At 40.2% G+C, this 18,008-nt stretch overlaps 5 protein-coding genes across 7 annotated transcripts in view; 2 read left to right on the top strand and 3 right to left on the bottom strand.

Moving 5' to 3' along the window:
• Positions 1-1,429, bottom strand: part of LOC105283079 (midasin) — a 75,589-nt gene extending 74,160 nt beyond the window's left edge. Inside the window, exons 1-3 of the mRNA XM_011345543.3 lie at positions 1,091-1,429; positions 601-836; positions 42-299 (exon numbers count right to left, since the gene is read on the bottom strand). Coding sequence (XP_011343845.2) covers positions 42-299; positions 601-836; positions 1,091-1,162 — 566 coding nt within the window. The 5' untranslated portion in view covers positions 1,163-1,429. The remainder of the gene's footprint in view (positions 1-41; positions 300-600; positions 837-1,090) is intronic.
• A 318-nt stretch (positions 1,430-1,747) lies between these two features.
• LOC105283058 (proteasome assembly chaperone 4) lies at positions 1,748-2,870 on the bottom strand. Of its 3 annotated transcripts, none has more exons than XM_011345516.3 (2): positions 2,751-2,870; positions 1,748-2,326 (listed from the first exon to the last, which is right to left on the bottom strand). In XM_011345516.3, the coding sequence occupies exon 2, from the start codon at positions 2,312-2,314 to the stop codon at positions 1,916-1,918; it is 399 nt and encodes a 132-aa protein (XP_011343818.1). In that variant the 5' UTR covers positions 2,315-2,326; positions 2,751-2,870; the 3' UTR covers positions 1,748-1,915. The 3 variants fall into 3 exon arrangements, with proteins under 3 accessions (XP_011343818.1, XP_011343827.1, XP_011343815.1); XM_011345525.3 differs by having other exon boundaries at positions 2,764-2,853; XM_011345513.2 differs by having other exon boundaries at positions 2,635-2,774.
• Positions 2,871-2,906: 36 nt separating this feature from the next.
• LOC105283051 (MKI67 FHA domain-interacting nucleolar phosphoprotein) lies at positions 2,907-4,427 on the top strand. The gene is made up of 4 exons (XM_011345507.2): positions 2,907-3,082; positions 3,297-3,506; positions 3,595-3,703; positions 3,802-4,427. The coding sequence occupies exons 1-4, from the start codon at positions 2,942-2,944 to the stop codon at positions 4,044-4,046; spliced, it is 705 nt and encodes a 234-aa protein (XP_011343809.1). The 5' UTR covers positions 2,907-2,941; the 3' UTR covers positions 4,047-4,427.
• Positions 4,073-7,278, bottom strand: LOC105283038 (homeobox protein Hox-A5a). The gene is made up of 4 exons (XM_011345488.3): positions 6,556-7,278; positions 6,071-6,378; positions 4,610-4,767; positions 4,073-4,375 (listed from the first exon to the last, which is right to left on the bottom strand). The coding sequence occupies exons 1-4, from the start codon at positions 6,831-6,833 to the stop codon at positions 4,286-4,288; spliced, it is 834 nt and encodes a 277-aa protein (XP_011343790.1). The 5' UTR covers positions 6,834-7,278; the 3' UTR covers positions 4,073-4,285.
• A 2,504-nt stretch (positions 7,279-9,782) lies between these two features.
• On the top strand, positions 9,783-17,738 carry LOC105283089 (glutamyl aminopeptidase). The gene is made up of 15 exons (XM_011345553.3): positions 9,783-10,027; positions 10,424-10,673; positions 10,950-11,291; positions 11,443-11,598; positions 11,719-12,027; positions 12,161-12,341; positions 12,819-13,250; positions 13,683-13,887; positions 14,240-14,493; positions 15,695-15,885; positions 16,121-16,285; positions 16,535-16,693; positions 16,853-16,925; positions 17,075-17,179; positions 17,352-17,738. The coding sequence occupies exons 1-15, from the start codon at positions 10,003-10,005 to the stop codon at positions 17,418-17,420; spliced, it is 2,916 nt and encodes a 971-aa protein (XP_011343855.1). The 5' UTR covers positions 9,783-10,002; the 3' UTR covers positions 17,421-17,738.
• Positions 17,739-18,008: the final 270 nt, after the last annotated feature.

Raw genomic sequence — 18,008 nt, 5'->3', positions numbered from 1 at the left:
AATTTTATAAGTAATAGAATTATATCGCGCAATGTACTCACCATTTTATTTTGTCATCTGCACTCGTTAAATACTTATACAATGTAGACCAATTCCATTTGTGTTTAAAATGATTAATAGAAGATTGCAGAATGCTATAACTTGCAGCGACAATGTCATATTCGGACACTTCCACAATGTTGTATGATAAGTATCTGTTATTTCGTCTTTTAGGAGGTGTAGATGTATAGGTAGAAGAATCATTTGTATCAAGTGGCTCAAATGGTGCTGGATTAGTATCAAAGTAGCGTAAAACAAATCTGAAATAAAATTATTATTATTATATACAACACTAGTTTATTAATCTGTAGCAATCTTGTAACATTATAAATGAATGTAACAAATTTAAGTATTGTATATTTTTTATAAAATAAAGAATATCCAATATTTAACTTTATATAAAATTGGAAAGAAAAACTGATTCATGCTTCAAAAATTTCAGGACTATGGTTATAATAAATATTTAATATAAAATATTTCCTATATACTTATGCATTATATTAATATAATTTATAAAATCTAAATTAAAATTTGTTTCATCTACATAAATGAAAAACATACACTAGTAGGTCTGGATTGATGTCAACTAGCTTTCCAAGGATAACACAATTTAGTCTATGAACAAGATCGTTATGAACTAGTGTAGGCGATTGTACATCATCTGTAAATATTGCCAATGAGATCAATACTGGTAATAATTGTGGAAAACATTCAGCTACATCTTTGGTACATTCGGGCTGCATAAAAAATTCGCACAATATTTCCAAAATTCTGTCGGGCTTCAGTTTGTCATGTTCCTTAAAAAAAATAAAGTATTAATCTTTTGTCTTACAATAACAAGTAATACTCAAGTAATACGTGCTACAGGTGTGCCACATGGTTGACACATGCTACATTTAATTACTTGATTTATGCTAAAAAAGTTATTTTTTGAACTATATAATATTTCCTTTTTTGTAAAAGTGTCAAATTTGAACAATTGATAAAGGTAAAAAGGTAAAAGTTTAGTTTAGTCAAGCACGCAAGTTAATCAATTTTGGCTGCTATTTACCTCAGGCGGCGAAAATCTTTGCTGATATTTCTTATTCCGTTTGCAAAAAGTTGACAAACTTTTGATTAACATTGTGAAGAAATATTATACTCTAAATCTCAAATTTTTCCAAATCAAGATAAATAACATTGATGTAAGAATATTCTTATGTCGATGATAACCGGTACACCACGTTTTCTTCTTTTTTAAGTTCTCTGAATGGAACTAATAATTAATGTCTTCAATACATTAACATCACGCAACTAGAAAAGGTTATAGCACGTTTACGATGCATGGTTCACGAGAGCACGTGGCCCCCTTTACGATAGTCTATGAAAATACTGAATGTTGAGTTACATTACTACCTAATTTTCTCATCACAGATAGTGGAGACTCGTAGTGGAGTCTCGTGAATCAAAACGTGGAGCATAGAAATTTTTAGTTCGTAAAAAGTCCGTTATGAGCCACCGATGGTTTTGATTGGAAAGTAGTAATACGACTCAATATGGGAGACGCACCTTTCTTTTCATGTATTATAGTATTATTCAACAGAATAAAATAAAAAGTGTTTATAAGAGGAATATGATATAAGAGCGGGTTAGATGTTTGCCAAGACTTAACGGCGAATCAGGTAAATTTTTTATTTGCTAATTATATTGGAAATTAGACAAATTTTTATTTCCTTATAATAAAACTCTTTTATTAATGTTAATAAATTATAATTCGTCTTAACAAGTTTTTCAATTGTTGAATTATGAAAGATTATACATATATTAATAATTATGCAAATATTATAAAAGTTTCTTATAAATAATTTCTTTGAGTAATTATTCATGTTCCAAATAATCAGAAACTCAACAGATCTGCATGTGTTTTAAATTCCTCTTGAATTCCCTTCTCAATTGCTGGCAACGTTATATTGTTCGCTGTTGCGTTAAAACTAACATACACTGGCTTTCCCAGCTTCATACTCAATCTGCTAGCTACGTTTGTAGACGTAGGATCTGCCACAGCACCCATAATCTTGGTTGCAATGGGCTGTCTTTCAAACCTTGACATAAGTGCAAAAGATAGATCATTCATGTTGGGATTAGCGCAGTCTCCTATCCATAAATATAAACAATCCTCCATTTTTATGATTTCACAACTTATAGTGACGTCGCCAACTTTGATGTTAAAATTGTGGAACTTGAAGGTACATGGCATCAACTTTTCACTAATATCCAGATTAGGCATGTCTGTCATCCTTCAGTTTATCTATTAAAACAAACAGCATATTTGTATTAATCAATTAAGCAATTTCATTGTGCAATAACATAATAATACACAAAAATGTGAATAAGAATTTCAAATTCCATTTTTATTTTAAATCTATGTTTGCATTATCCTTGAAATTTTAACAATTATGTACTTGAAAATTTAAAATTAAACGTTACTGTAAATTTGTAGTAAATAAAGTATAAACCCATTATGCTACAAAGTAAATCTATTAGAGATATATCAATTTTGATGTAAGTCAATCAACAGCAAAAGATGAATTAGCAATAGATAATCTGATTGATTACCACGCGTTTCAAATAGTTGAAGAATACGAAGTTTGAATGGCTTCCAGATCGCACTAGTAGTTAATGTATTTTGCGTTCAAGTACGTTGAGCGTACATGTTTTCTTGAAATTTGTACCTGTTTATAATACCTCTCTCTATAACCTCTCCCAACTTGTCCCAAGGTTCTGAGTATTCTGAGCTAGTTCCGAAACTTTGTAATGTGTCATGATGACGCTACGTGCTCGAAATCCATTCCTTCTCTTACTACGGTCTGGCATGGCAAGCACACGTGTACTCGTAGTTGCATGTTGTTTTGATCTCTAAACTATGAAGACGGTGAAAAGAAATACGGTGTCCAAGGAAAAGACAAGACCGAAAAAAGTTGCCAAAAGCAAACGAGAAATATCTAAACTGAAAGCCGGTGCCAGTCTTGAAAAAGCCGTAAAAAATGTCCAGCAAATTTTCGAGGTTAGACATAACCTGCACAAACAAGTTTGTGTGGAGATCATTTTAACGTTTTCATTCATCTTTTGCTGTGCAAAGTGCTGTAATTAATTTAATAGCTGTTGTCGCACAAACGCGTTCAGTATTACTAGGATACAATTATTTTAGTAAAATATAAGCATATTTTGATTGCTGTTTGAAAAGTATATATTTACCAATGTTATCATTCCTTTTTCAGAAAAAGAAAGCAGATGCTAAAACAGAAGCTAAAGCAAAGAAGAAACCAAGTTTAACAAAACATAAACGTAAACTTAGACCAAAAAACCTGCAGCATAAAGGAATAGTTTATGTAGGGCACATACCTCATGGGTTTTACGAGGAACAACTGAAAGACTATTTCCAACAATTTGGAAAGGTAACACAAGTACGAGTTTCAAGATCTAAAAAAGTATGTATAAGTTTGAATAAATTGCGTGTCGTTTTACGAATGTTCTGTCTGTACGTGGCTGTAACAAGCTTCTCAATCTTATTTGCAGAATGGAAAGAGTCGTGGCTATGGCTACGTTGAATTTGTTCACACAGATGTCGCTAAAATTGCGGCAGAGACTATGAATAATTATCTTATGTGTGGTCGATTATTAAAAGGTATTGCTTATCTTACATGCTAATGCATTCATTGAATATCTTCTTTTTATTTATACATATACATACATTGTTTTTATTTATATATGTATTTATTTTAGCTACATATATTCCACCTGAGAGGGAGCACCACAGATTCTTCTTGGGAAAAAATTGGTCAGAGGAAAATTATCCTAAGCTACAAGAGAGACAAAAGATGATACGAACTAAGAATGCTGTTCAAAGTGCCGAAGATTATGAGAGATACGTTCAAAAATCGCGCAATAAACTCTCTGCGTTGGAAAAGAAGCTGGAGGATAAAGGAATTAGTATGAAATTTCAGCCAATCGGTGTACCGGAAACGTAACGAATTCAAAGTTTGTAATTTACTATATTTATAAGTACTTTTTAATTCTATTCGAGGTATTGAATAAGCAAAAGGTATTCATTTACGCGATTGATGCGAGTTTTTCTACAATATCTGTAACATTGTACACATTTCTAAAGCTGTCGCAAGCGATTCGCACATCTCCGTGTAGAATATTATATACAATTATGCATTTAAATAAACTGTATACTGTATCAATGGCACACGCGAAGAATGCGTCACGATATAGTGGTTGCAGACTGTACGTTGACTGTGCCGCCTTTCGTTCGCTTCCATTTCATACGTCTATTTTGAAACCATACTTTTACCTGTAAAAATATGATTAAACAATAAAACAGCAGAAGAGTCTTGTTTAGAAAACATTTTACATTGCATTTAACTGCATGGAGGAAGATTACTTGTAAGATTCTGAAAAATGAAAGAAACGCTCATACTTTGATCTATTAATATATACCTATATACACACACACACACACACACACACACACCTACTTAATATATACCTACATGATTGTCGAGAGTATTATTATAACTTCACGTACCTGACGTTCCGTCAAATCCAGCGCTACGGCAATCTCATAGCGGCGCAAACGTGTCAAATAATTACTGTGGGCAAATTCGCACTCCAAGTGTCGAACCTGTTGCTTCGTGAACGCAGTTCTCTCCTTCCGCGGCTTGTCGCTCGTCCTCTTCGTCGTTTCTGTAAACGATTGAAAAGTAACAATACTTTAGATTACATCAGAAAAAATTACTTTAAAATCTTTACATTTACATTTGTAAAAAACAAACGATAAAATAAAATAATCAAGATAATGTAGCATCCGAGACGAAATATAATCCTCGTGCTTCAAGTCCACAGCGGAAGCGCACTTGAATACAATCAGAAAATATGAAATACGTTTGACGTCGGGATCTGCATTCCATTTAAATAATCTCGGTTGAAATGCGAGAACCCTCCTTTCGCGTTAAGAAGAGACTGGTCCCGTTTCCTCACAGACAGTGACATAACGCGCTCATCATCCGGTCCGATCTCGATCCGCTGTCATCTTGCCGCGCGCGTGCGATTTTCCGCGACGCGATTTCGCGGTTCGTCGCAGCGGCGGCTTTTTGTCGTCGGTCAGATGAAAATAGCCAGCCGCTCGCGATGCGTCAGTACCCGGTTGCACCGATGCGTCCGTTCTCCGCTTGCGAAACTCACTTTCGCTGAAAGCCGCGGCCGTTTCCATCGCACTCGGCGACGACACGCGGCCGCGAGGCGGAAGGCTGCTTTTCATCTCTCTCCCATTAGACCCTTAGCTTTGCTTCCGCGCCGCTATCTCGACTTTAATTGCCAGCTGACGTCAATCGCGAGATTTCTCTCAGTCCGTGGTCTACATCGATGGTCACTATTGAGCGAGATTTACAAGAGTGACGCGATATATCCTCTCAGGAAAACGTTAAATTTATTGCAAATTATCCGACTAATTTACAATTTCGATGACTTGACAAGTTGATATATGATATAATTGATATATATTTCTTATCTGAGAGAATACGATATATTAATTACATATAAATAGATATATTATTAGTTATTTTAATTGAGGAATAATAATTGAGGACTCGTTTTTTCCTCTTCTAATGTGGAAAGTTCATTTATGTTATTGAAAAAATGAAGCATTAACGGATCACGCTAAATATCAGCGTATTAACGAGAGACATAACACGAGGTTCATTACATAAGATGCATAGTTCGATGCAGTTAGACATTCGATAAATATTTAGGTTGCGCTGGGCCCGTTATGGCCGCATTGGCGACACTAAAGACGTAAACCTTCCAACTGTATTGTCAACGATTTACGTCGACGGAAATCTGCCGAAGCTGCGATTCGAAACGTTTCCAGCTAATTTATTGCACACAGATGCGTGCGTTTTTAGGACTCGCGTAATAACTCGCGGCTCAAGCAATTGCGTTCTGCGATTGATTTAGAGCCAACGATACTTATTAAAAAATGATGCATTACCTCGTTCTCGTTGCGATCGTGTACTTTCCCCGAAGAACGGATTTGTATAGTGTTCATTACGTTCAGGATCCTGCCAGGATGGATACTTGCTCTCGTGTTCGCAGCTTATTACTGTATCCGGCAAATGAGGCATTTCCCAAGAGCGAAACATCATTCCCGCGTCTGTCGTGGTCGTCACACGACGATCTTCGTTATTCTTGTACGACACATCTTCAGATTTGTCCGGAGATCTCGGATCTTCTCTTTCATTCAATTGATCGTTTATCGGATAACAATCCGTGGTGTCTTGCTGGGAATGCTGCTCCCATCTTATAAAAATAAAAACTACTATGTGAAATTATACATTGAAACCGTAATCAAATTGGTGATAAATTACATAAATGTTTACTGCAATTATAATAACTAATCATATAATTAATTGCTCTCTAAATGCAATAATAATAAAATTTTGTTAAAATTGTATTACGCAAAATATGAGTTTTTACCTGCACATGCGATAATTCTGATTGTTGTCGGTGCCTTGAAGAAAATTCACGATGCAGGGCGCAGGAAATAAACGTGCGCTTTCGTCGGCTGCGATGTCGAATCCGCTGCAAGGGTTCGACGAGTTGCTCCAGGACCACCTGTAGTACCAGGATGCTTCGCAGCCCGCTCTTGCGTTTTGTCTTTCCATATGAAAGGAGGACGGTGTTGGCGGCATCGGTGGTAATTCAAAACTGTCGGATACGCGATGATCGTTTGTTATACCTTTTGACCAAGACATTGCAATTGGCAGCGAGTACAGATTCCGATAGGTCTACTTGTAAAGAAATTAAAAATTGCAGATATCAGCATCAGTAAAACGAAGAGGGCATAAAACAATCAAGTTTAATCAAATTTCAGGAATTGTCCATTTAACATTCTTCTGTCCTTCTGTATTCTGTTATTAATTCTGTTTTTACTTGTATAGTTTTGTCGGCAGAAATTTTATTTTTACCGGATGCTGCACGTGTTTTCAAAGACTTCTATAATAATGATCCTTCTCTATCTTGCACATTACTTCTGTCCTCGTAATTATTTTCTCTATAAGTTTGCACAAAGTTCTAAAATTGCGTTAAAGTCCTATTTTCAAGCGCTGACATTCAATCGACCATCGCGTGCATCCAATTGTCACTATATCTTGTTAATCGTACGGAGAAATTACACGGACGAGCACAGATTCACAGCAGTATCACTCCGCACAGTGCGAATTGCGTTAGCGCCCACTCGGAAGTGTCAAACGGGCACATGTGACGGCGAGGGATCATTATAGGACAGCGAGAACGTCATGGAGAACGACGTCGGACGATGAGAGTCGTAGGAGTAGGGCCACACAGAAGCTCCGGAACCTTCTTCTACGCTTGTCTCTCAGCTTTTTGGCCAATCCCCGAACGTGAGTCGCTTCTCGCGACCAAGGCGACTGGTCGACGTTCGCGAAAGAACCCGAGATGGTGACATTCGAAGGCGGTCGTTGAGTTTTTTGCTTCCCCGGCTGTAATGCACACACATATTCCACCGCTGGAATCTTGGAGTTTTCGGCGACTCATTGTCAGCCTGTTCCTGCGATCGTTTTCTGTGCGGATTCTATGCTAAATTCTCGATATATTCTCATAAGCAAAAATATTGAACTTTGTAGCATCTCAGAATATATAATATCATAAAATTATAATTTATAAGAGATTTATGGCGCAATCATGAAAGATTTTAATATCTGAGATAATTAAAATATTATACAGTAATAAAATAACACATGAAACGTTAAAAACGTTGAATCTTTATTGCACGCGTTTAATGTTAAAAATACAATAACTGCCTCCACATTTCTCATCGCGAGTATACAAACAGAGTAATCGCGTTTAATGTTAACGGCTCGTTGAGAACACAAACTCGAGTGTCCGAATTGCAATTTTCCCATCAACCGGAACGAATGAGAGGATAGGAAGGGCGCAAGGGTGAAAAACGAGGGCTATCTTCTTTCTAGGGCGGTTTCATTCACAGATTCGTCGTCGGTGTTTCATTGAGAATGGCCATTACTCCGTCGACCGGGAGCGCGTAAGTCAATCTCGATGCAGGACCCACCTAAGAAAACACGGGGGTGGAGAGAGAGAACGAGAGGGTGACAGGTCTCTCGGTCAGGCCCCGACCGTGGCGTTTCGAGGGGTCGACTCCTCCTCGAGGGTCGCGCGTCTCCATTAGTCATCGGCATTGTTTGGCTTCCTCTCCCGAGTACTCGCGCCTTCGTTGCCGAAAGAGAGATCCGCCACCGCCGAGCACTCGGCACAGGAAGCGGGATTCCCTGAAACACGAGACACTCCTAGCCGCGAAGCGGTGCCGAGCGGTCTGAGAGAAGACGGAAACGCATTTTCCGCTTTTCACGCCTTACACTCATGCCTCACCAGTTACACTCAATCAAACTTGTGACGTATTCATGAAAACAATTGGATCTGATCAAATTTAATAGAAATTATATTTTATTGTTGTAATAGGTGATCATAACAATGCATGCTAATTGTTTAAACTCTGTTTTCTTTGTATCTATGGAAAAAGAGAAAGTCGAGAAATCTGTATCATCAAAAACAAAAATACTATTAAAAGGAAAATATGAAAAATAAGAATAAACAATACAGTTTGTCGAGGAACATTAAATGTCAACGTTCTCTAATTCAGTCTCTTGAAAAATCGAAATTTTTTGTCGCGGAGAAAGGAATTTGTACGATTGTGTGCTTTGGAGAACATTATTCAGAATAACATTATTTCGCGGGATCGTAAACGTCGAGTTCGATTTGAAATCGATTAGTGGCTGATCGTTCGTAAGATTGATCGAATGACAGTGACTTCTCTTTCCCACGAGCCTTATTCTTCGCAGATGCTTAGAATGGACGATATCTCACAAACTGACGCCTTTTTCGTGAAGTCGAGCTCCGAGTTTCGTGGGACGTTGCGTGAAAAAAGCGAGATCCAGCGTAATAAATGTTCGTCGCAGGTTCGACCGCGTCTTCTGTTCGAGTATAAATCTGTGAGTAGATGCCTGGCTTTCTCATCAGCAGCCGATCGAGGATTCTCATGCAACTGACTTAAAAGTTAGATGTTAATGCCGACGTATCTAGTCACAGTCGGAGCGCATCAAGCACACATTAGACGCCCACGTATTCCTCGCGATTATCCAATTCATCTACTTCAATTTCTCGTCCACTAATGTATGCTGAAACTACTAATAAATCCCTAAACAGTTATTGATAAGAAGGAATTATTTTTGTGACTTTTACAAAATCATATATTGTGAAAATATCGTACATCTCAATCACGCTTCTTTGTGTGCGTTCTACAAATATCTTATAATTCGCGTTTCACTTGCAAAAATTTTACAATCAGACTTGAATTGTAACAAGTACATGGCGGTAGAGCTGTAACTAAACAATCGGCAACATATTGCACCTTATCTAATTAAATCCATTGTCTTCAGTCTCTCAGCGTTCTGCTCGCGGTACAAGATTAACGGGTGATTTACTGGTCTCAATCAGTCTTGCCTGTAATGATTAATGAAGCAGATGAAGGCCTGGCCTTCCCCCGGCACTTTACCGGAAATTTAGAAATTACAAATGCGCAAGATGACGATGTCACTCATGTATTCTCGACGACGCGTTGCATAACGAGGAGACGTTTTCACGCAACGTCCGCGAAAAAGTTTCGGACGAATAGCAATCGGCAGTAAACGTTCGGAGCAAAGTACAGGCGATTGGTGGTGTACGTTGTGTACAAGTGCCTCTTGGTGTATTTTTGGCGGACACATCTGGTCGAATCACGAGCCCTTGACGCGTTTTCCGCCTTTCGGACGCAGTCGCCGTTAGTTAACCGACGTGGCAATGGTTCGTCCGATCGCTTAGATCCTGCGTGGCACCTGTTCGCCGATAAGCATGGAGAATCGCCGAACAGGACAAGGTAAGAAGAGTAAGATACTGTTCAGAGGACTAACCTGTCGAGAGGATGTAATTTGTAGAAAGGCAGCTGCTCGGATATTTAGCGGAATTAATCGATGATCGCAGCGTGACGCATTACGCCTCGTACACAATAAAATATTTTCGAAATTTTTTGAATTTTTTCATAAAATTAAATTAAAAACGAAATTTGATGGGAAATGAAAGAAACATTATTCCACGAAAACGCAATCTCTTTCTGTTTCGTTTAAAGTTCAAATTATATTTATTAACAAAGACGATAAGATGCTGAGGTTGAAAATTGAATTGCAAGTTTCGTTATTCTCATCACTTGCTTCATTTTGATAATTTCTTCTTGATGAATGAATGCAATTTCCGGAATAATGAAAAAATGCTTCAGAAACTCCGGATTATGTCAGGCGTCACGAGATTAAGGAGGAAGAGAACCCGCGATGGTGGCACGTGAGAGCGCGAATCGTCGTGATGATACTCATCTGCGTGGTTGTTGCTTCGATGATCATTTACTGGTTCGTCAATTCGATCATGGAGAATCGGCGGGATGGCAGATACACGGGGTTGGCCAGTGGCAAGTCTCATAAAGCCGCCCATTTAAACAGGCTGTCGGATTACGTTTTACCGTTGGAATACACGTAAGTGTGATCGCTGTCTATCAATCCTTCCGTGATACCTCTTTACAACATAAAAATTTATTGACTCGTAAAAATCTTATAATAGAAAGAGAAAATGTTTTGTATAATATCTCAATGAGATCATTTTCTCTAATCTTGGACCCAAGATTTACAGAAAAATTGTATTATAATTTTACTTGCTCATCAGATTTTAAAAACTATAGAAATATCGTTTTACGTCACTTTTGTTATAATTTATATCATAATCTGGCCTTTATGGGGAAAATTGCATTGCAGTTTGAAAATAGTGCCTATACTGGAAGAGGAAAATTTCACAGCGATTGGCAACGTGCAGATCCAATTTTATTCGAAACTCCCGACTAAGCACATACGCTTTCACGCTCGGAAACTGCTCATACAAAATATTAGCGTGAGCGAGTACCGCTTACCGAACGCGTCCAAGCTAATCAGCAAATACGTGATGACCGATGAGGAAGATTTTATTGACGTGTTTCTTCTGCAAATGTTGATGGCGGGCGAGACTTACATTCTGCACGTAAAATATACGATACCGTTACACGAGATTGCCATAGGATTTTTCCGGAACGCACACATCGATCCTGATACCAATGAAACCAGGTAGCCTCTTGAGGCAAAACTAATATCACACGATCAATATTAATTAATGTTATCATCCACGATACTGCAGTGATTAATCTGTGATTAATGTAATTTATCAACGCGATGATAAATTTAGTTTATTCATTTTATGATGTAATATCTCGTGCAGATGGATAGCGGTGTCCAATTTCTCCCCGAACTACGCTCGGACGGCCTACCCGTGCTTCGATGAACCCTGGATCAAAACGCCATTTCGCATCTCGATTGGCAGGAAGTCTAGCATGCGATCACACTCGAACTCGATACGCAAAATCACCGAAGAAATGTAAAAGAGATCCATCCGATTCTCGATCGCTGAAAACGATCAGTGTGAACAGACTCGTTTATCTCATTGCGAAATTTAGTTAAAACTAATTTATATTTTTTAATCTAATTCCGTTTTCAGGCATGACATGCCGGGATACGTATGGGATCATTACGAGAAGACCTTGCCCATGCCCACTTATGTAGTCGCCTTCATGGTTACCGATTACTTCAGCTACGACGTCGGCGTCACCGATCGGCCATCGCATGCGATTATCTCCAGGAAGGAAGTCGCAAATGAGACGAAATATGTTGGCCAACTGCTACCCAAGGTGCTCCGTTTAATTCAGAATTTCACAGGATTTCACTACGAGCTGGACAAGCTGGACGTGATCATCGTCCCTGAATTGGCTTATTCTGCAATGGAAAACTGGGGTCTCATCACGTTTCGGTAAACCGATTCGAGACATATTCCATCCTTATTTTTCACGCAACAGTGTCGCTTGTATTCCATGTTTGAGAATTTCAAATTTCGATTACTTCATGATTTCGATTCTACTTCAGAGCTGCATTGATATTTTTAGGGAAAATATTGCGCTTATAAAGGATGATTACGGTGTCGATTCCAAAAAGGTTTGCGCCAGCATCATGGCGCATGAAGTCGCTCATCAGTGGTTCGGTAATCTGGTGACACCGAAATGGTGGGACGACGTGTGGTTGAAGGAAGGATTCTCTTCATTCTTTGGATTCTTGGCAATGAGCGTGGTAAAATGAACACAAGTTAATTTTCCGAACCGTGGCAACCTGAAGCTGATCAATGCGTAATTACTCTGTACGACATATCAGTATCATCCCTTCGGTATTTTAATAATTTCCTGAACACGGTCTGCCTCTCTCTCTCTCTTTAAAACTTAACTAAGAACGGTATCTTTAGCGAAAATTGCATTACAAAAATGACTAGCACGTTAGTATGTTAATTTCGACTGGATTAAAAGTTGCGTGGCATGCGAAGCTGGAAAGTGTCATCTCGGAAATTAATGCCCGCTGCTTTTCCATTAACTTTGGCTAATTGATAATTTTCTCGAGATAGCCGATCGATAATGCCCTAATGACTTCATATTCACGTTTATCGCGCGTTATTCCTGTTTTATAATGACTACTAATTTTATCGTCGCGCAATCACGGTGCCGCGGCACTTATCGGGCGGCGTTTATCGCGGGACCGTTCCGCTCGATCTTCCAGCTGGAGCCCGAGTCCTGGGAGCTGCAGGCGAGCTTTCTGATCGAGTGTCACGACGTATTTGACATCGACGCCTACGAAACCTATGCGCACCCGTTGCATATCGACCTGAGGTATCTGAACGAGCTGAACGGCGTCTTCGATTTGACGTCGTACGTCAAGGGTAATTGTATGGCGCGCATGATCTATCATTTTCTGGGCGAGCGGATCTTCCTCTCGTCCGTGCGACGCTACATGCGCACGTACTACTATCGCAGCGCCGATCAGGAGGATCTCTGGAGCGCTTTTCAGGCGGAGATCGACAGAACGAGGAGACTACCGGCTTCCTCGAGGCTCAGCATGAAGGACGTTATGCGAACCTGGACGTATCAGGCCGGCTTCCCCGTTCTGCAGGTCCGGCAGAACCGCGAAACCGGTGCGATCGAGCTTACGCAAGTGCGTTTCTTCACCCCAGATGACTAATTATTTCTTCGGCCGAACGCGCGCTCGCGATCATTATTAATCATCGTTACTCCCTCAACGAGGAAGCAAAGCAATTTTTGCGTCACCGATAAATTGTGCTTCCGATAAATGGTGCTTCCTCAGTCTGCCGGTTGAGGCATTCTTCGGTCAATTTCGAAGCAATTTCCTTTTAATGAAGAAATGTATATAAATGTTATCGTATTTATGATTGCAAGTTATTGAGTTTTTCTGTTAAATTATTTTGTGACAGAACATTGGTACTGCATAAAGATGCATCGCGCGTGAACAAGTTTGAGCATAAATATTGCGATTTATAATCTCTGCTCTTATAGTTGGATGGATAGAAGTAAAACACGAACATAAAACGGATAAAAATTGCTCGATTATGCGATGTTTGTGTTTCAGGACCGATTTTATCATTATGGCCTAAATAGTACGAGCGAGGAGTTATGGCACGTCCCGTTGACGTGGACAACCGAAAATGAACAGCAATTTGGTAATAACCTGCCGAAGGCATGGATGGTCAAGAAACGCATGAAAATTAACGACACCGCCCTGAGCCGGGCGAGTTCCAACAACCAGTGGATTCTGTTCAATATCAATCAAACGGGTAATATCACTGTCGTAACGTCCGCCGATCAATTAAGTAGATAATACCCGCGAAGCGATATTTCTGCCGACGTTGACTGGTGTCGATCAATTTGGATACAGAATCGAGCCGCTTTATAATCTTATAGGAATTCCGTTTACATACAAGGTGTTCCAAAATTATCGTCACTGCGACTCGCGGAACGTTAGAAGCTGAAGTTAAGTAAAGTTATCAGTGAAATTAAGGGAACGTTGACGTTTGCCGAGAGATTACTAGTTTACAAGCGTATCGCGTGTCTCTCCCTCGGAGATTATCTCGTCCAAGATTTTTTAAAAATAATTTATCTTCGCCTTTTACGATCCTCTCCTTGCAGCTTTATATCGCGTCAACTACGATGTCGAGAACTGGAAACTGTTGGCGAAGTCCTTTCGAGCTCTGCCTGAAGTAGTAAAAGTGCAGGTGCTGAGTGACTCGTTTGCGATGGCTGACGCCAAATTGCTCGATAAAAGAGTCATGTGGAATATTCTTGAGAAACTCGAGGCGGAGAGCGGAGAGACGTTGTGGACGATCGCGATGATATTTTTGACTACCATCCAGAATCGTCTTTGGGATTCGAATGCACTTGAGGTAACACTCGGAGTCATTCATTGCGCAGCGTCTGAATGATTAAGCATTTTAATTATTAACACCGGCAACACGAAAACGATACAATTTAAATAAAAAATGTGTTATGTTATTTTTCGTCTGAATAATTGCTAATAATTTTTTCGACGAACGCTATGGTACGTTGGTAAATCTCTGCGGCATTTTTGGCGATTTGTAATCGAGATCCGCTCCGGGATCGTGGATTTACGAGAGATTGCGAAGTAAAAAGGCGAGCACATTTGGTTTTATTATTAAATTTATACGGTCGCGGCGCGAGAAGATATGCGAGATATCTGAGATATAATCGACGCCGCCTCGCGCGATCTAAATCGTCCACTATGCAGTTCTACCTTATGTCGTTATTACGCGCAGTTAAGACTTAAGTACGGCATTATAAAGCGTATGATTATCCCTGGGACAGATATATAAGCGATCATCGGCCCATCGGCCGTCGTTACGATTCGACGTTCTCAATTAGGTCGGAGGACTCAATCATTATTTGCACCGAAATACGAGGCACGTAACATTTAATTAAGCACTCGCGCCGACCAATGTTGCCGTAACAGTTTCCTTTTCACAGAAGCCATTATTGCAAAAATATACGGGGGGAGGGCCTGAATCGCGAGTGGAAAGGCGGACACGTCGCGGTTTCTCCAGGCGCTCCGTGTCCGTAAACCTAACGTGCCAAATTAAATAAATACGCTGCGGCATATCTGCGCGTTTTAATCCACCAGGTTTATTGCTCGTAAATTCTGAATAAATGGAATTACTCTCTTGCTCCTTGCACGAATCAACCGCAGATCTCCATAATGCCGCGATAAATATTGCTGCCGGTTACTTTGCCTTCCTCCTCTCGCAGGAACACACACTTTGATGTTTTGCAAAAAGGTGAACTGGAATCTCGGAGCCGGGAGAGCACAAACGGTAGCGGCACATTTTTACGGATCTCTTTTTATTCTTTCTTTTTTTATGAAGTCAGCGAGACTTCAGGCGGATTTCTCCAAAATCGACGAAACAAATATTTAACGAAGAAGAAGAAGAGCAGTTCTTTAAACTGCAGTTCGCATAACGATCTCACTCTTTGCATTTCCAAACGCATTTTTAAACTGTCATCATAAGTTTTTGGTTTGTAGGCATGTTTACAAAATTTCTACGCGATTATCTTATTGTTCAATCATTTCAGTTCTCGATGTGTAAGTTTATAGAGAAGGTATACACCAAATCGGCACGATCGTTGATCTACATGGACCCAGCACTGTGGACAAAGTTCAAAATTAATCTAATGAGCATGGCATGCTCGGTGGGTCATCGAACATGCTTGACCACAATCTTCAACCTTGCCCGAAAAATGTTGCAAGATAACTTCTCAAGCTCGTACGTATTTAGCGATGTAACTGCAGGCATTCGTACGTTTATCACATCAGATACGATATAACCGCTGTTTCACGATACTTGCGCGGCTCATTATCAACCGCGATGCGTACGTTAATCTGTCAATCTGTCAATCGGAGAATCGTATCTGACGTGAAAAATATGGGGATGCGAGCGATAATCATACGTCTTAACGGTGCGTTATTGTGTTTGAGAGAAAAATCACCTGGTAAACTAGTATTCCAGAGCAATTTCGTAGCTTGTCTTATTGCACGCTCATGAAAGTCACTACGGACGAACAATGGCTGGCACTCCTGAAGAGATACAACGAATCGACGGTACACGATAAGGAAAGCCTCGCCTTCGCGCTGGGATGTCACGCTAACGCGAGTCTTTTGCAAGGGTGAGACATGCTTCAAACTGTAAAAAGGGAAACGAATAAGTTGCTCATTGAAATTGGATTAGAATTCTTAACGTTCTTAACGTAGCATAAAAAGTATCAAACTACAAGTTTTTCTAACAGAAAGTGTGTCTTAAAGAAACTCTCGATGCGTAAATGATGCAAATTAATCTTTTTCTTTTTAGTTTCAATGTTTTTATAAATTACTACATTCGATTATAAATTACTTCATCATGCGATTAATGTTTCCAGATACCTGTCCGTAATGTTCTCGCAGAATAATATAACGCAGGCAGAAACGGCCTTAAGATCCGTCGCATCGAATCCATTTGGGTTTCGCGTTGCGATGGGATTTCTGACTGAAAATTGGGACAAGTTTAACGAAAATGCAACAGCAGACAACGAGAATTAGTAAGTAAAACAACGTTTAGAGAAATAGTTAAACGTAGAAAAAAGCTACTGTCAGAGAGCGAAATTGATGAAAACATTTATCAAATGCTTATTTTCTTCTACGCGTTTTTCTAATTATTCGTCTTCGCGACTGTGAGATTTTTCTGGCTGTACTTCCAGCGCGAATGTTACCCTGGCCAGAACGTTGCATGCCATCTCGAGACGCATTCGCCAGAAAGAAGACATGGAATGGGTAAGAAAATTGCGCGAGTGGTGAAACTTAACGAGGATCGAAAAGCGAACGATAGCGTATTCCCCGAAAACCAATATGCATACCTCGCGGGTACAAAAAACTGTCGGACAATTACGTAACGGACGATGCGCTGTTTCTTTCTTCCTCAGCTACGGCGACTACAAGGCAGCAGCGTGAAATACGACACGTGGATTGGGCAAGTTATTAATAGCGTGCGGACCAATGTCGCCTGGTACCAGGAGCAAAGAAACGAGGTAACGCGTCACGTCTGTCTGTCGTGTCCGGCTGTACGAAAAGTCAAACGAAATTCCGCAGCTGACAGAAGCTGCGCTCGTCGTGTGTCGCTCGCGGGATGTCTTACGAAAGAAACCGGAAGCTCTCTCGGCCGCGGAGACACGATTCACTCAGGGTGTACCCTTTTTGCAGACACTCAAGATACTGGAGGAGATCTCCATGAGACACGTCGAGACGAGAGATTGCAGGAAACGGGATTAACGAAGGCGCCGCGCATTAAGAGTTCGTCTGCGAAGTCGACCAAGCTACTACGAAGCGATCACGTAAGCGACTGCCGAGGTAATTGCGAACGATCCACGATGGTGAGAAATTAGTTTGCGCGGGTCTCGTGACGCTGCAATTTGCTTCGGGATACGTTAAATCGTTCATCAGCGAAAGCTGACTTTACGGAAAGGATACGGGTACTCGCACGCGACATGGATGCCTTGTTGCCAGCGAACACCATCGACGGCGGCAATGGTAGTCGATGAGAGAATGTACTTTTTCTAGCGTTGTCCAATAAAGAAGACTTCTGGAGAATCGTCACACTTTCTTCCCCCCCTAGAATACGGAAGCTGATATAGAAAAATCGAAGCGAGTATGCAACACGCATCACAGGACGCTCCAGAACTTGTTTGCTCCGCAAGATAAAGTCCTTCGTCCAGTTCTCCAGTTAGAGTTGTCTCTCGAGACTGACTCGAGATGATCAGGGGATAATCGGTGTAAATGATGAAGATTCGATGAAGGGACCATTAGTACCGCCATCATCACGACGCCACGGACGCCACGTCGTGGCACCGTCGGGGTGAG

This window comes from Ooceraea biroi, chromosome 4 (genome assembly GCF_003672135.1).
Source record: "Ooceraea biroi isolate clonal line C1 chromosome 4, Obir_v5.4, whole genome shotgun sequence".
NCBI classification, from domain to species: Eukaryota; Metazoa; Arthropoda; class Insecta; order Hymenoptera; family Formicidae; genus Ooceraea; species Ooceraea biroi.
This window is presented reverse-complemented; position numbering and strand designations above follow the sequence as displayed.

Bases quoted from the DNA above. Each gene is read 5' to 3' on its own strand.
- LOC105283058 (XM_011345516.3), bottom strand. From the start codon at position 2,314: ATGACAGACATGCCTAATCTGGATATTAGTGAAAAGTTGATGCCATGT.
- LOC105283051 (XM_011345507.2), top strand. From the start codon at position 2,942: ATGAAGACGGTGAAAAGAAATACGGTGTCCAAGGAAAAGACAAGACCG. The intron at 3,083-3,296 runs GTTAGACATAAC...TTCCTTTTTCAG, and splicing joins ATGTCCAGCAAATTTTCGAG to AAAAAGAAAGCAGATGCTAA. The intron at 3,507-3,594 runs GTATGTATAAGT...TCTTATTTGCAG, and splicing joins GAGTTTCAAGATCTAAAAAA to AATGGAAAGAGTCGTGGCTA.
- LOC105283038 (XM_011345488.3), bottom strand. From the start codon at position 6,833: ATGTCTTGGTCAAAAGGTATAACAAACGATCATCGCGTATCCGACAGT. The intron at 6,379-6,555 runs GTAAAAACTCAT...TATTTTTATAAG, and splicing joins CAGAATTATCGCATGTGCAG to ATGGGAGCAGCATTCCCAGC. The intron at 4,768-6,070 runs GTAATGCATCAT...AATCGTTTACAG, and splicing joins ACGATCGCAACGAGAACGAG to AAACGACGAAGAGGACGAGC.
- LOC105283089 (XM_011345553.3), top strand. From the start codon at position 10,003: ATGGAGAATCGCCGAACAGGACAAG. The intron at 10,028-10,423 runs GTAAGAAGAGTA...AAAATGCTTCAG, and splicing joins GAATCGCCGAACAGGACAAG to AAACTCCGGATTATGTCAGG. The intron at 14,494-15,694 runs GTAACACTCGGA...CAATCATTTCAG, and splicing joins GGGATTCGAATGCACTTGAG to TTCTCGATGTGTAAGTTTAT.